This window comes from Gracilinanus agilis, chromosome 1, assembly GCF_016433145.1.
Source record: "Gracilinanus agilis isolate LMUSP501 chromosome 1, AgileGrace, whole genome shotgun sequence".
Taxonomy (NCBI): domain Eukaryota; kingdom Metazoa; phylum Chordata; class Mammalia; order Didelphimorphia; family Didelphidae; genus Gracilinanus; species Gracilinanus agilis.
Window position 1 is genome coordinate 150,553,763 of NC_058130.1, and position 17,491 is coordinate 150,571,253.

Genomic DNA, 17,491 nt, shown 5'->3' on the forward strand with positions numbered 1-17,491 from the left:
TTTATTGCCATTGTAAAACATTAATAAAAACTGACAACATGAAACAAAGCTATGTTGCTGGGAAAACATATTTGGTGCATTAAAAAGGCTGTGCAAGAATTACCATAAAAAATAACATTCAGGAAATGCACGATGGATCAACAAGCACTTATTAAATGTCTACTCTTTGTTGGGAAGTATATTAGACACTGAAATGGAAAGTGAAATGAGCCAGTCCTGTGTCAAGTAATAGGGAGGCTGGGGACTGCGGTTACCGACGAAATGTTCAAAGGCCCAGAGGAAGACATCCAGTTTATTGAGGGTGTGCAATATGGATTCTTTAAAAGAAGATACAGATATGAATTGGCTAGATTGAAAAAGTGGGAATGAGTTTTAATCCAGACCCTTGGAGTGAATGCCCATATCAGTGTGATCACAAATCATTTGAAGAATTAATGTAAGGAAAGATATAACTGAATATCAAAATAAATGAAAATTACAGGTATACTCATGTTTTAGTGGCATCTTACAGGAGAAATATTATCTGACATACATCAAAATGAAGTCAGTGTTTTATTTTAGAACTTTTCCATTAAAAAAAAAACTTTTAAAATCAAATATCCACATCTTTGAATAATTTCCTTGTCCCTTCCAATAATTTCAGCTCTTTTAGTGGTGTTTAATTTTGGTAGCAATTCCACTGATGCAGATCAGTAACTTAAGGTCTTAGTGTTGCCCAGGGCAACAGAGGTGAAGTGACTCTCCCATGGTCACAGAGCCAGGATGTGTAGCGGCAGGGCCCCAGGTGTTCCCTTACTTCTTTCCTAGCATTCAGCTCTTTACATCACTTTAACTTTCAGTTTAAGCATAACCTCTAATTTTAACATGTAGCAATTCCATTTCAACCCATTCTCTGTTATAATGTTGTACTTTCTGGGGAGAAAGAACTGAATCCTCCTCTTTTTAAAAAAATTTTCCTATTCTAAAATGTTTGTAAATGTTAAGGTTGGGGGGGGGGCAGGTAAGGCAAAGAACTTTAAAAGGTAGTTTGTCAGAGGTCTGTGACAGATTTTTAATTCTGCTAGAAACCCGCTACAATAAAGAAAACATTTCTAATATTAATTAAGCATTAACCAGAGTGGGAAGGTTGTTTAGAATTGGCATAACGTTAAAGAATAGGAAACATTCTCTTTGATTGTAAAAAGATAACCACATTGTTTTGCCCTAATCTGCAGACTTCCACAGTCTCTTGTCTATGTATGTATACACACAGTAGTAATCTGTGTTACATCTGAGGAACATGAAACAGAGAAAGCCACAGGAGGAATCCTTGTCCCCTAAAGTAAAGGTCAGAAAGAGATGATTATTTTAAGCAGGCTCCAAATTGGTTAGGTAAGCTAAAGAGGCAAATCAGTGTCTTGATTTCTCTCCAGTTAAGTCGGAAATAAACCAATTGCTACTAAATTGCTTTGAAGAAAGATCAGGGCAGTAGAATAGGCCACAGATACGCAGCACAAAGGCCTGGAGAATTTTGATACATCAAGCATGAGAAAGAGAAAGTTAAAGGTTTCTCAAAGTACAAAGAATTAGAATTGTAGCAATGATTGCTTAAGATGTAAAATATACAGATACTTCCCAGCTGTGTGACCCTGGGCAAGTCACTTGATCCCCATTGCCCACCCTTACCACTCTTCCACCTAGGAGCCAATACACAGAATTAAGGGTTAAAAAAAAAAAAGATGTAAAATATACTAGAAAAGGATATTTTATTTTTATCCTGACATTATTGTTCCTCAAATCTTACTCTTAATTTTTGTATCATGTTATTTGTAAGAAGGATATCGTTTGGCTAGCATCATTGGGGAATGAAGTGAATTTTCTATGTAATTGAAATGTACTCTTAAGCTCCCTATCTTTTTTTTTTAAATATTGACCATTTTTAATGGAAATTTTTGTTTTTTCACTCCAGACCTGTAACTTCGTTAGTATAGGGCACTGCTGATCAGAAAACTCACTCTTCTTGGGCAAATGGGCAATGGTCTGCAGCCTTTGGTCTCACTTACCTGAGATTCTAAGAAATTGCCAGTATATAACAAAGACAGGACTTGAACCCAAGACTTCTTGACTCCCAAAGCCATCTGCTTGTTCTCTATTTCACTCTGCTTTATGAAAATCTTTATATAAAATGTATATTACATATCACCCTACTTTTTCAAATACAGCATTCTAAGTATAGTCTTTTTTTTTATTCCCCAAAGATTATCATTAAGAACAGAGTTATTGGCAATCTGTGCTATATAAAGAAAAGTATATGGAAGTATATGGAAGAGGAATAGAAGGAAAGAGACAAAGGGAAGAATAAGTATTTATATAGTACTTACTCTGTGCCAGGCACTCTACAAAGGGCCTTAAAAAAAAAGAAATATAATCTCATTATAACAAATATACATTACATCACCATTTTAAGGTGGAGGAAACTGAGGCAAACAAAGGTTAAGAAACTGGTCCAGGGTCATACAACTAGGAAGTATATAAGGACAAATTTGAATTCAGGCCTTCAGCCACTGAGCCACCAGCTGCCTCCATTATACTCTACTATACAGTAATATCTTCTTGGTCTATATAGTTTCTACTTAAACTGCTTCAACCTTTCATGCTAAAGATCGAGATATAAAAAACACTCACTTTTCTGAAGTGCTTTAGAGTTTACAAAGTACTTTTGTCACAACAGCCCTGTGAGGGTAAACAGTGCTAATATTATTATTATACTTTTAAAGATGAAGAATGAGGGTGCAGAGCAGTGCCTTGTCTTGTCCTTAGTTACTCAGGCATTAACTGTCAAAGCTGAGTCTTGAAGCTAGAGCTCTTGATTCCCAAGGTTATTATTATTTCCAGTGCACCTGGTCACCTACAAGAGAGTGGTATGATACTATAGAACTAGAAGAAAAACAAAAAATGTTTCTCTGGTTCCTCATTCTCTGTTTTCTACTATTATTTACTGGGTGTGCTCTATGTGACCAGCTGTTACAATTCGATACCTTTTTGTTGGAGTAATGTTCCAAGGATGTTGTCACTTGCCTGATACCATATTCCCACTGGAAAGAGCCCTGGACTTTAAGCCAGAGGACCTGGGTTCAAATCTACTTTCCATTACTTACTATTTGAGTGCCTTGGGACAAATCTCAATTTCTCAGAATACTTGAGCTTGTGTCATTTACCACTTTTCAGACTTTCCCACTTACCTTCATTTTCATTGCTTGATTCTGAATGGTTTGGATTGCCAGACGTCTAATCACCAAAGAAATGGAGGGAGAGGGGGAGAATTGTTTCTGTTTTTTGGAGGGACTGGTCCTGTAGTTTCTTTAGCACAAGAAATTGTAAATGAATAAACTCCCTCTGATAATACAGCTGCCCTTCAACTTATAACCTTAAAGACTTCCCCAGACTGTGGGTCATTATTATATTTTTTCCCATTAAAATAACATAATGGAAATGTTCTGTTGACTTCCACTGTTGCACTGACACTAATGATTCAAATTATGGGAATAACGTCTAGGAGCAAATTATCAATTTCTCTAGATCTGACCTTCCCATTCAAACCTATAAAGTTAATAATAAACCCCACAGACTTCATTGGCATGAAACTTCTAGAAATAAACAAGATAACAGTCAGATCACAAATATTTAGATGAATCAGTTATCTCATCAATTTGGATATTCCATCCAACAGTGCATATTACACACCATCCTTGGCTGTCCCATCCTGTACAACTCTTGCCCATATAATCCTATAGTCAACCCAGACGGACCACCCACCCAACCCTTTTAGAGAACAAGTGCCCAAACTGCTAACTGCATGGAGAGGGAGAGGGAAGCAGCCCAACCCTGCATCCCTCTGGCTTCCTAGTGATGATCTCTGGTGAACTCTGTGCTGGGGTGATGGTGTGCCCCCTCTGGCATGTGTGCCATAGGTTCGCCACCATGGTCCTAGAGGCTTTCCTTCCTTTCTCAGATTTCAGTTGCATGCATTAACTGGGGAAGATGTGGAGAAGTGAGGACTAAACATTTCTATGCTGTTTTTTGGGTTTTTTTAAACCTTTACCTTCCACCTTAGAATCAACACTGTATTGATTCTAAGGCAGAAGAGTAGTAAGGCCCACGCAATGGTGTTTAAGTGACTGGTCCAAAGTCACACAACTAGAAAGTGACTAAGACTAGATATGAACCCAGGATCTCCCTTCTCTAGGCCTCTGAGCCACCTAATTGCCCCCTCTATTTTGTGTTTATATTGTATTCATGATTTAAATTTACTCTTAAAATTTATTCTTTTTACTTCATTTAATTTGAAGACTAAGTTCATTTAGCTTGCTTTCAAATTGGCATGACTTTTGTAAAAAAATGTTTTCTTAAAAGGTAAATTTACATTGAATAGTAATACAACTAGTGAAACTTGGTAATTTTTGGCACTTAAATTAATCTTAGTGCATAAACTATAGCAATTTTTAAGAAATTCTCTGTACGGTCTCCTCAGTATTCTTTCTCATTCACTTTTTTTCTTATGATTATAGATTTTAATTTTCTTACATTATTTTGTATAGGTATTAACAGATTTTCTTGTATGCCTCATACCTATTGGTCTTAATTGCATAACAGTGGTTCTGAACTTTTTTTTGTTCAAAGCATGGTATTCCCAAGGAATTTTTTTTGCCCTTCTTTGTGTCCTCAGTGATTAGCATACTGCTTAGCACACAGTAGATGTTTCACATTTATTGACTGATTAATTGGCCATAGGAATCACAATACAATATGGAGAGTTAAGAGAGTCATGTATATATGGAATAAGTTCTATATAATTCCAACACAAAAAAACCTTAAATGTACCCCATTTGACAACTCTCCATTGTAATATTCACTGTGTAATGAAATTTATTTAACCTTGTAGACTCTTTAAGTTGCCTCCAATTTTTGTCTTTATCAATAATGTTGCTATGAAAATTTTTTTACAGATAGTTCTTTTGTTTTTATTACACTTTGAGGGTATCTTCCTTACCATGGAACTATTCTAAGAGTGTAATTTTTTTAAGTTCCAAATTCTCTCTGTCCTTTAGCCCCCTCCTCCGCTCATTAAGAAGTCAAGAAATAAGATACCCTTTATACATGCAAAACATTTCTGCATTGTCCGTGTTCCCCCCCCCAAAAATTAATCTCATTACATACTATATATTGTCATATTTATGTACAAAAAGATTTTTAAATGTGCCAGCAGTACCTAAGTGTACCTGTTCTCCACAATTTGGCCAGCATTGCATTTTACTTTTAATCACATTTGCCCATCTAATGAATGATATGTTGCCTCAAAGTAGTTTAATTTGTATTTCTCTGATTATTAGTAAAGTTGAGCTTTTTTTAATGATTATCAACATGATGTTTCCTTTTTTAATTATTTTCATATGATCTAATCATTTGTTTGACTAGATATTGCCATTTTGACTTTTTAACCATTTCTTATCTTTTAGATATCAAGTTTTTAAAAGCTGTATTTGCCCCCAAAAAGGCATCTTTTCATATATAATCTGTTTGTATTATAATTCCAGAGGAGGCCATCCTTACTTGACTGGTTTAGCAGTGGCTGGTGGAGCATACTACCTAGGCCTAGAAGGAGCAATCATTGGCCCCATACTTCTCTGTATACTCGTTGTGGCCTCTAATATCTATAGTGCCATGTTACTAAGTCCCACAAACCCAACACCCACCCCAGGTCAGATGTTGTGGCTTCCACAGACACAACGGTAAGTTAAGGTGAAGTAATGTTTCTAAATTGATTGTGAATGTTGAACTGAAAATTGATGTTATTCCTCTTTTCCATGCAGTTTAGTCAGTCAAGCAGCAAATAGATATTTGAATGTCTACACTGTACCTAACATTGATCAGAGCTATAGAGAAGATGAGAAAAATATGTAGCCTAGCCTGCCTTTGAGGAATTTATAGTCTTGTTCATCTCAAGCGAGACAACAAATCTATTCTGAGGGTGTTCTAAAAATCCTCTTATATATGGTTCATTAATTGTTATATTGTATATAATAGAAGGCACTTTATGAGTTAGAGCTTTAGAGCTAGTTCTATATTAAATTCATAGTTTATAGGAAAAAGGAAAGGAGGATGAAATTTCTTTAAAAAGAATGAAGAGAAGGAAGCACTCAGATGCAGAAAGCTCTTTTTTTAAAATTCACACCTGCCTCTTGATAATGATAATAAAATGAAATATAGCTATTTCCAATTTAATAGACCCTTTTTTTCCCCTTGGCTAAAAAAAGAAAGATCCTGAAAACACAGTTAAAATACTGTTATCTAAGCTTTAGGTTGAAATTTAAATTATTTTGCAAAAGATTTTGAGCAGCTAACCAAATAGTTAAAAATTCATTAATCCTGCTAACTAGTTAGATCCTTGCCTCTCAGAAATTAGGTACTACTCCCACACATTCATTTTTGCATCTCTGATAAGTGCTTTTCATTTGCATAAAAATAAATGTTATTTGGGGGGAGGAAAAGCTGTTGCTAGGTTGCCCCTGAAATGAAATTGAGTCTAGGAGGTTTTTTAAAGTTGTTTTCACAGTTTGCTTCAATTTGATTCTGTATCAATAAAAAGAGTGAAAGGAGGTAAGGCCATATAGTACATTGGAAGGAGTATTGAAGGAAAGAAGAGCATTGAACTAATTTTAGTCATGGTTCTACCAAGAATAACATTATACAAAATGCCTCCTTTCTCTAGATCTGTTTCATCTTTACAGGTTGAACTAAATAATCCTCTTCCAGTTTTAATATTTTTTTATTCACCTATCTTCCATGCTTAGCATTTCCAAAAAGATGTCAAATGGCCTGGATAAAGTGTTGTACATCTTGTTCAAATTCTTCCTTCCTTTGCCCCAAGCAGAATATTTTATTCATCTCTTAGACAAATGGAATATCTATGAATTCCAAAATTGACACTTATGTTTGATTCATTAGTATTTTCAAAGGTGTCAAAAGTAAGAGTACTTTAGAAATATTCTCATCTAGAAGTGCCATTAATAAACAAGTGTTTATATACAAGTATGTGCTCATCTAAGCATACCCAAAGGTATGGGGTACCCAAAAAGCCTGATAGAGTTTGTAAAAAGATTTGCATTTAGTTTTGTAGAAATATAACTCTGTGTTTAAATGAGATAATTTTTTTCCCAAAACATGAACTATTTCCAAGTTTGTTTGTCTCCTCCCTTACGAATGTAAAAATATATATACAGGGTCCCAAAATTCACTCAGGGGTCATAAACACAAAATCAGCACAGTGGACCTTGGATTCTAGCATATTCTTCCTACCTGAAGATAGGCAAAGAGATGGAGCTATGCTGAGAAGGCCTATTAGGGCATTAGGTACAAGTAGGAGCAAGTATGCTTTCTCTAGCACCAAGAATGGCTGCCAAGGGCAAGGTCAACCTTCCTTAAAGCCATAGTTCCACCCCTCACTCACCCCATAGTGGCCATTTTAATGGTCTTTAGATGGGCTCATTACAGGTATAAAAGGACTATAAATTTTTCAATTGATTCAGATATGGAAAGGACATCCAATCCATCTCTTAATGTTTTTTTAAAAGTGAGGAAACCGGGTCTTTATGGTATATTTTGGTTATGTAAATATAAATGTAATATATAAATATAATGAGTTCCTTTCCTTGCTGTTGGATTTTCTTTTACATGTAAAGACATTTTCTTATGTTACTGCTTTCAGAGGAATTTCTGAAGATCCAAAATCATCAGAGTGATGTTGCACCAACTTCTTTAAGAAATTCTTCTTGCATTGAGTCCAAAACAGTTGTGGATTTCTGTCCTTCCAGCTGTAATGATCAAGAAAGTCCAGTGAAGTTGCATTTTGGAAGGAAAATGTGTCTGCTGACTTATATATGGAGCACTTTGATTTGCAAGAAAGAACAAATGCTGCTGGTGGATATGTATATTAACATGTAATCTTACAGAAGAGAAACTTGTCCGATGACTTATTTTTTAGAAAATGACCTTGAAAAGTTTTTAGTTATACACTGGAGTCATGCCTGTTACCTGCTGGGACAACCAACTTGGATGTTTTCCTCTGTGGCAATCTGTTTTGTTCAAATAGCATTAAGAAGGGCAAGATCATAACTGCTTTCTTCTGAAGCATATAGGTAAATGAAGGAAATGTGTGCTTACAGTAATTTTAAGAGCTCCTAAGTACCTGTTATTAAAAGTGTATATAATAGAATTAATTTGTTCTACTTTAAGAAATTTGTTTTAAAACATTTCTTTAATAATAACCACTTTTCATTGAAGAGTGCTTTCAACTTAGAAATTTACAGCATTTAGCTGTGTGAGGAAGAAAGATGATGAACTTTCCATCCTCTTTTCCCCTGCTTCCTTATATTTACCATTGTTAAAAAACAAACTGATATGAAAATAGCTAACTGAATTACATTTTTACCCTTAAATGTCCCAGAAAGACTTCCCTATGGATAAAAATGTAGCCACATTCCTAATATTGAAATGAAGTGCTTTTTTTTGGCTGCTTTTGCTAGCCCTACAATTATTTTTTAAAATAGGATGTAAAATGATACTTTTTTCTCCTTATGTTTTCAGTGGGACTATCAAGTGCAGTGATCTGATTTCTAAATCCAGTTTTCACATTTGAAATCCTGCTAATGTCATTTATTTATTTTTAATTATTATGCTTTAAGTTTATAGACACATTGAACTTTTTAAAGTATTGTTATTAGTTAGATCAGGACAAAGCATAACTGGTATTATTGTCCCCATTTTACAGATAAAAAATATGCAGTTTATGTATAGTTTTAGGGCTGGAAGTGACTTCAGTTATCTACCTCCTTGTTTTATAGATGAGGAAACTGAGGCCCAGAATATTAAATAATATGTTCAGCTTCTCCTATATAGTAAAGTCGTAGCTCTGGTATTGGAATCCAGGTCTAATGACTCAAAAAAATCCCATGTACTTCATGCTGTGCCACACTGCTTAATTAATATTTCAAAATATATATTTGAATCAATGTGTATACTTCCTGCAGATTTATAACACTTCCATACTTAGATAGTCTCATGAGTTATTATGGCCATAACATTTTCATTAGTTGGTAACCAACCTCCTGGTGATGGTGACTTTCTGAATTTAGTTGGGCTTGTGAGAAGTGGGGTCAACTCCTTACCCTCATGGAGCATAGGAAGAGGATTTCAGAAAAGGGACATATTTATAATGTTTGTTTACAAAGTCTATGGTTATTTTTTCTCACTTCATGATTTACTCAGTTGGTATGATGATTAAGCCAGATTTCAATAGATGGCCTCTTGGTAGTTTCTTCCACAAAACACTAGATTCTCTAAATTTAATTTTCCAGCTAGGAAATTAAGGGCAAAAATCACAAAAGGTTGAGTACATCAGTCCTGAGTAGGTGAGCAATCAATCAAGTAAATGACAGATAAAATAAAAACTGTTCAAATAAATATTCCATTTGCTACCTTGAAATTTGCAAGAAACTAGGATCTAGAAAATGTTTACATTAAGGACTTGTCTAAAGTGTAAATCCAACATCCTGATCTTCTGACTTCAGCCCCATGTTAATGGGTTCAAATTGTGCCTCTACTACAGCCTATGTGACCAGAGGCAAGAAACTGAGCCTTCATTTCTTCCTACAAAATGAAGTAATTAATTTGGTGATTTCCTAGCTTAGATTCAATTATTACTCTGCTTTTTAGTTGGTTATACTCCCACCTTAATATATGGTCCAAAATACATGTCTCCATTGTTCCTATATCAAGAAAAAGAGAACAGATTTAAAAATATTGTGAATTTCCTTATAATTTTTTTAAAATAAAAATGATGGCATGTTCAGTACTGATAAATAAGAGGACACCAAGAAGCAGTTAAGCATGCCTTTAGGCTACTGCAGAAGAGAAATTGTTTAATAAAATTTAGCCTGAAGTTATTGATGTGCTCTTTTTCTGAGGTCTATGAATTGGAACTCTTCAACTTTTTACTTGGTATATATGTGTGTGTGTGTATGTGCACACACATATATGCATATGATATAATATGACATTAGAGTACATTTTAAGAGATCTGCCCAAGGTCTTTTCAATGTCTATCCAATTTTCTTTCTTCATTTTCTGAGCCCCAGCTTATGTTCATAGCCTGGGCTGGAGGCTAAGGAAGATACAAAGATGAATAAAACATAGTGACTATCTTCAAGGAATTTTTTCATTTTAAACTGGCCTGTCTGAGGCAAAATTTTTAATTCTACATAAACAGGGTTCAGAAAAAATATTTTGTTAAATGACTGCAGTTGATTCTGTAATGGTAATTAACATACATGTACATCTATAGAAGTTCTAGAAGTCTACTCTTAAGACATTTAAATTCATCTTAATAACAAGTTGTAAAATGTATAAGAAGCATATATGGCAACAGCTGTCCTTGCAACATTAGTTATAATAATTGTACCTTTATTAAGCAACAGCTTGGTACAGTGAGAAATAAGCAGGCTTTGAATCAAAGCTGGGAAGACCTAGGTTCAAGTCCTGCCTTTGGCATTTTGCCCGTAAGGGCCCTGAACAAATCACTTAACTTCAGTATTCTTCACAACTTAATGAGACCATTAGTTGCAAAGAAGATGCCAATCTGAATTGGTAGAGTTAGTTTCTTTACCTAGGAGATCCTTTACCAGCGAGATCACCAGACCAGACCCTATCTTTTATTGAATCCCAACTACGTGCCTGCAGGACACTGTCCTAAGTATCCTAAGGGCTAGATTCAAAAATTAAAACACACACACACACACACACACACACACACACACACACACACACAGTTCCTGCCCATAAGGAACTTACAACCTGACATTAATGAAAGCCTATACACAAGGAAGTGATTAATGCAAGTTCTAACAAGATCAGAGACTTGGGAAGAAAATAATAGATAACCTTTGTGTTCACCCCAATATTAAGTCAATGTTACCCATCTTCTAGTATTTACAGTCACCATATTATATGTCTTGGAACTAATAATGTTCTGTTCTAATAATGTTACTATTTTCAAAAGACCTTCATTTGCTTTTATTAAAAATCTCTAAATCGTCTTACAGAAGAGTTGGATAGTTGTGAGGCATCACTAATTATAGCTGGAATTCCCTTCGCAGTTCCATCCTTTTTTTTTTTTTTTTTTTTTTTTTGGTACACTTGGGTAGAATCACAACCTGCCTCAGATCCCTCATCTACAGGTCAAGGATAGTCCTACTTTGTCTTACAGGATTTTCATGGAACTCAAATGAAAGACTATTTGCAAAAAGCACTTTATGAGTTGTAAAGCACTGTACAGATATAAGGTATTATTATTATTATTATTATTACTGCTACTATTTATTGCTGTAGTTTCACTCACATGGTCACTATTTCTTGACTGTCTAGAAGTACCAAAAATGTGTTACCAAGTTCTTGCTGTATCCACTAGATTACCTTTTAAAATAACTCCGCATTTATATCTAGTATTATACCAAGCTTCAGAATGATGCATCTATCAGAAGATAAGCACGTGTGCAATGCCACTCTCAATATTAGACTCTGAGGAAGATGATGGTTTTCTGGACAGGTGACCCTCTCCAGCACCCAGTTCTGTCCATACTCCAGGCCTGAGCCTCGAGTCTCTCTGTGGGCCTGCTCCCACTTAGTACGGCTGGGAGTTATGTCCCGAAGGAAGTCTCTTTGATGTGCCACAGCTAATGAGGAGTCACTCTTTCGTTTTTACTTTTAATTAATTTCCTTGTATATTTAGGCTTAATAATGTTCTATCTTTTGGAATTAATGATTTGAACATATGTATATAGTATCTAACTCCCAGTAGGTATTTCCTTTGTTTAGTTTAAGGAAGGTGATTACCTCCCTGAATCCTGCTATAGTCAGACTGTATTTGGAATATTGTTTTCCATTCTTGATACCAAATTTTAGCTGGAGAGTGCCTAGGAGAGAGCAGTCAAGATAGTAAGGGTGCTCAAAATCAAGCAACAAGAAATAACTAGGGATATTTGGACTAAAAAATTTTTTTGAAGAGTTACCATATAGAGGGGAAAATGAGATAGTCTTTTTGGCTTCAGAGACAAGAACTAATACCAAAAGGAGGAATCTCCAAGAAGGCAACTTCTTAACTAGCCCAAACATGAAAGATTCTGCTTGATTTAAAAGTGAGTTTCCTGTCACGATAGATTTCATGAGAAAGTTGGACAACATCCTCTTTGGAGATGTTCCAAACAAGATTCCATTTATAGAAGGGGTTGTTGTTCATTATGAACTCTAAGGCCCCTTCTAATTATTAAGATACCTAGTTCCTAGCACAAACTAAGCATTTAATAAATGCTTTCCTTTATTTACCCAAGTTATTTAAAATACTCAAAACTATTTTAAGCCAAAATACTTCATCTGCTTCCTAATGCCCTGTCTTTATCAGCCTTACATGACGTATCTCTAAAGAAATGTGAATTAGTGATTCCATTACTATGATATGAAATTTTCTCATAGGTTTCACTGCTGACAGTAGTTTAAATTCAGATTTTCACTGGTTGTTAGCTCCTTAAGCCGTTATGAAAGATAATTCCTTTTTTATTTGCAAGGTATTTTATTGAAATGTTGAATTTTTCAGTAATAATAGTCCTAGCATGTGAACTATACTTGATACTTACCATATTCCTTTTGTAGACATTAGTTATCTCATTTGTTCCTCCCAACAAACAAGGCAAGTAGCATTATCTCCATTTGATCTCTCCTTCCAGAGCTTGTGACTTGCCTAAGTGCCAGAGCTAGGACCAAAGCCTGCTTCTTCTGATTCTTTGTCCAGTGTTGTTCCCCATTCTACGTGCTGCTACTTTGTCTAACCAGTGCACTTATTAATCTATAGACAGCTGACACTCTACCTCTCTCTACCACCACCCCAATCCCTATGCTTTTTTCTTATTGTATTTTTTGAGAAACATTATTACTGATTGGTGAAATTTGTTGTCTAACACACCAAATTAATGGAATTTTTCTCACCATAAATTACTAAAGCTGAAGACTGCTTCTGAAAGTTGATCTCCACTTTTAAAATTTGCATTTTATACTTTTGAAAATGCAACTAAAATATATAGGACTTCAATGTGAATTCTTAATGGTGATTTTAAAATAAAAATATATTCATAACTCCAGAGGGCATCTAACTGTATTCAGTCCACTCAGGAATGCCATACTAGTAATTTTGTCTCTCCAGTCTTTATCTGGGTAGTTTCCCAAGTTAAGGAGATGACACATTTTTATTTTAGATGGTATTGGTAAGAAAACATACAAAGTTTTATTTACTGCTGCCTTGTGAGAAAAAAAGTTGATAGATTTTTGGTCGTATGCCAGTGAGGGTTTCTCTACCAAACTAGAATAAATTAAAAGGGCAAAAGAAAATTTACAAACATTTTTTAACTTAGAATTTTATTTTTAAAATTTGGATAGCTCAGAGTACAGCTAAAGAAAGCTCCCTTAAGATGCCAGAAAACCTGAATCAAATTTAGATACAAGTTTCTGCATTCGAAAAAAACTATTTAAAATAGGGACTCAAACTGGGGGTCCGTGACTCTCCATGGATAGATTTCAGTGAGTCCATGAACTTGAATGAGAAAAAAAATACCTCTCCATTTTCATTAACCTCTAAGTGAAATGTAGGGTATCTTTTAATGATGATTTTTAAAAATTATTCTAAGAAGGGGTCCATAGGCTTCATCAGACTGACAAAAGCAGTATATGATCCCCCCCAACGTGTCTAGGAGTTCCTGGTTTAGAAACATAACATTATAGATCTTCCCAAATACAGAAGAATTGTATGTGTCTTGAAGGAACAAATTCTATTAGGCTACTAATAAAATAGTATTTTAGAGTTAGAAGAAATATCTTAAATTATGGATGTCTTAAAGATTCTCTTAGAGCAACCTCTATAGCAGATGAGAAAACAAGAGGACCACCCATTTGAATACTGGTGATGACAAAAGAATGTGAAAAGAGAATATTAGTAAGTGGTGACAGTGAATGTTTCTTGTGCAGTAATGTGATAGAACTAAACACAATCCTTTACCACCAACCACAATTGAGAGAATTTCTCACCTCTTAACTGCCCAAAAGAAAGCTATGCCTAGGTCACTTGTGTATTGGTGCTACCTATTTCATTTCAGTTTCCAATTGTCCTTTTTTCAATTGGTTCCTTGACATTTTTTTAAGAGAAATTTTTCATTTCCTAAAATGTTTAACAGTTTTGAGAAATTCAGCCTTTTTTAACAAGAGAGATTTGTCACCACTACTTGGGAGTAATTCATTTCTATAACTCTGAGTCTCATAATAAGCCCATGAGTTAGAAGTATGATTATTCTCATGTTAGAGATAAAGAGTGATTATCCAAGGTCAGTCAGTCAATGAATTGAACTAGAACTAGAATGTGTCTGACTTAATATTTAGTACTCCTTATACTATATCATGAATGCCTCTCCAGCATACTGTATTCTTTTGTTCAACTCAAAAATGGAGCCCCACAAATGGCATGAAATTTAATCTCAAGTGAATTTAGTTTGTCAGAGTTCCCTGTTTTCTGGTGACCAAGTATGTATGTGAGTCGCTCTGTCTTGAACCAATTTGAAGAAATGCCTTTGTCCATTCCAACAACGCCCACGTATTTCATATATTATTTGATTTTGAAACCAGGATGTGTAGCAGTAACTGCATATGTAACAACTTGAAAATATCAACCCTGAGTCAACATATTTCAAACAAAGAAGACATGGTCTGAAACTAGAAACAAAAACAGAATGAAGGTAGCAAAAGCACTCTTCTTTCTTGCACAAATGATATTTCTTAGCTTTCAACTGCTTTTGACAAGGTGCCAATGTCACTTCTTTGTAAATGAAACTATATTTTGAAATAAAATTATCAGTGTTGAATGTTTAAAATATGATTGCTGATTGAAATCTCATCTGTATCAAGTGACAAAAAAAAAAGTTGATTCCAATATAATGGTTAATGAAGAAAAACAAAACAAATGTATCTGTCCTTTTTAGCCCCATATCTGCTTCTCTCCTTGTTTATCCCTTACTCTTCCAACACTCTTGCTATATTTAGTAATCAGAAATGGCTTTTTTTAATATAAGCAGAATCTTTAAAGAAGGAGGTTATGAGGATTAGGGGAGCCATGTAGCAAGGGCTCTGGTGGAGACCATGTAGAGAGCCTTGTGGTGATGAAGATGGGTATGAGGTATTTGAAGGAGGAAATCGATGAGGAGTTGCATGAAAGCTTCCATTTAAACATCTCAAGTGACTACATGTGCACAGCACCACACTATAACTGGGTACCTGGGGAGAGGACATGTTACCCACTCTCAAGAAGCATGGCCTGTTACAGGAAGACAAGATAAATGTCTTTCTTTAAATTTTTAAATATCTTTCCATGGTTACATGATTCATTTTCTCTCCCACCCCCCTCCTAGAGCTGACAAGCAATTCCACTGGGTTATATGTGTGTTATCACTTGATACCTACTTCCATATTATTTATTTTTGTAGTAGAGTATTCTTTTAAAACCAAAACCCCAAATCTATACCATATAAATAAGTGGTAAATCATTTGTTTTTCTTCTGTGTTTCTACTCCCACAGCTCTTTCACTCTTTCTCATAAGGCCCTCAGGGTTGTCCTGAATCATTGCATTGCTATTAGAAGAAAAGTCGATTACATTTGATCATCCCACAATGTTTCAGTAACCGTGTACAATGTTTTCCTGGTTCTGCTCATTTCACTCCACATCAGTTCATGGAGGTCTTTCCAGTCCACATAGAAATCAAGCAGTTCATCATTCCTTATAGCACAATAGTATTCCATCACCATTATATACCACAATTTGTTCAGCCATTCCCCAATCAAATGACACACCCTCCTTTTCCAATTTTTTGCAACACAAATGGTGTGGCTAAGAATATTTGTGTACAACCCTTTTTTATTATCTCTTTGGAGTACAAACCCAGTAGTGGTATTGCTGGATCAAAGGGCATATATTCTTTTAAAGCCTTTTGGGCATAATTCCAAATTGTCATCCAGAATGGTTGGATCATTTCACAACTCCACCAGCAATGCATTAATGTCCCAATTTTGCCACATCTCCTCCAACACTTATTATTTTCCTTTAGTGTCATATTGGCCAATCTTCTAGGTATGAGTTGGAACCTCAGAATTGATTTGCATTTCTCTAATCAGGAGGTATTTAGAACACTTTTTCATGTGATTATTGATAATTTTGATTTCACCTGAAAACTGTGTTCCTTGACCATTTGTCAACTGAGGAATGGCTTGATTTCTTGTACATTTGACTTAGTTCCTTATAAATTTGAGAAATTAGACCTTTGTCAGAGATTTTTGGTTATAATTTTTTCCCAGTTGCTTCCCTTCTAATTTTGGTTGCAATGTTTTTGTTTGTACAAAAACTTTTTAATTTAATATAAATGAAATTATTCATTTTATATCTTGCAATGTTTTTTATCTCTTGCTTAGTCTTAAATTACTTCCTTTCCCATAGATCTGACAGGTATACTATTCCATGTTGACCTAATTTATTTATAATTTCACTCTATATTTAAATCATTTACCCATTATGAATTTATCTTGGCAAAGGGTGTGAGATGTTGATCTAAACCTAATTTTTCCCATACTATTTTCTAGTTTTCCTAGAGTGGGTTCTTGTCCCAAAAGCTGGGATCTTTGAGTTTATCAAACACTAGTTTGCTGAGGTCATTTACCCCAAGACTATTCCATTGGTCCACCCTAATATCTCTTAGCCAATACTATATTGTTTTAATGATCACTGCTATATAGTACAGTTTAAGATCTGATACTGCTAGATCACCATCCTTCACGTTTTTTTCCATTAGTTCCCTTGATATTCTTGATCTTTTGTTCTTCCAGATGAACTTTGTTATAATTTTTTCTAATTCTACAAAAAAGATTTTTGGTAGTTTGAGAGGTATAGCACTAAATAAAAGTAAATTAATTTAGGTAGGATAAGATAAGATAAATTTCAAGTCAAGTCCTTATTCCACCAATGTCTGTCCCCTATACCAATGAGGATTATAGTATCTCCTCTACAAATTAGTGATGGCCAAACTATTACCCTACCACCAACCTAGTGATGAAGTGTATCAAGGGCTCCCTTAAAATCTCAAACTGGCTCCCTAGCTTCTTCAGCAGGTTCATAGAGGAACTAAAAAATGGTTAAGATTTCAATGGGTATTGGGGGAGAAGGCATTTCAGGGCAAAAATCTGATGAGTGCATTCTCAACATGATAACTAGTTCATGATAACACTGAGACACACACCTATTGATCAGGGTACATGTGTGTATTATGTTCAGTACAGGAGATGAAAGAAGAAAATGTACTACATGATCCAGAATACTGA

The 17,491-nt window shown here is 34.9% G+C and overlaps 1 protein-coding gene across 1 annotated transcript in view; it reads left to right on the top strand.

Moving 5' to 3' along the window:
- The window catches only part of TMEM245 (transmembrane protein 245), a 75,962-nt gene extending 67,727 nt beyond the window's left edge, over positions 1 to 8,235 (top strand). Inside the window, exons 17-18 of the mRNA XM_044658264.1 lie at positions 5,574 to 5,768; positions 7,745 to 8,235. Coding sequence (XP_044514199.1) covers positions 5,574 to 5,768; positions 7,745 to 7,778 — 229 coding nt within the window. The 3' untranslated portion in view covers positions 7,779 to 8,235. The remainder of the gene's footprint in view (positions 1 to 5,573; positions 5,769 to 7,744) is intronic.
- The last annotated feature ends 9,256 nt before the right edge of the window (positions 8,236 to 17,491 follow it).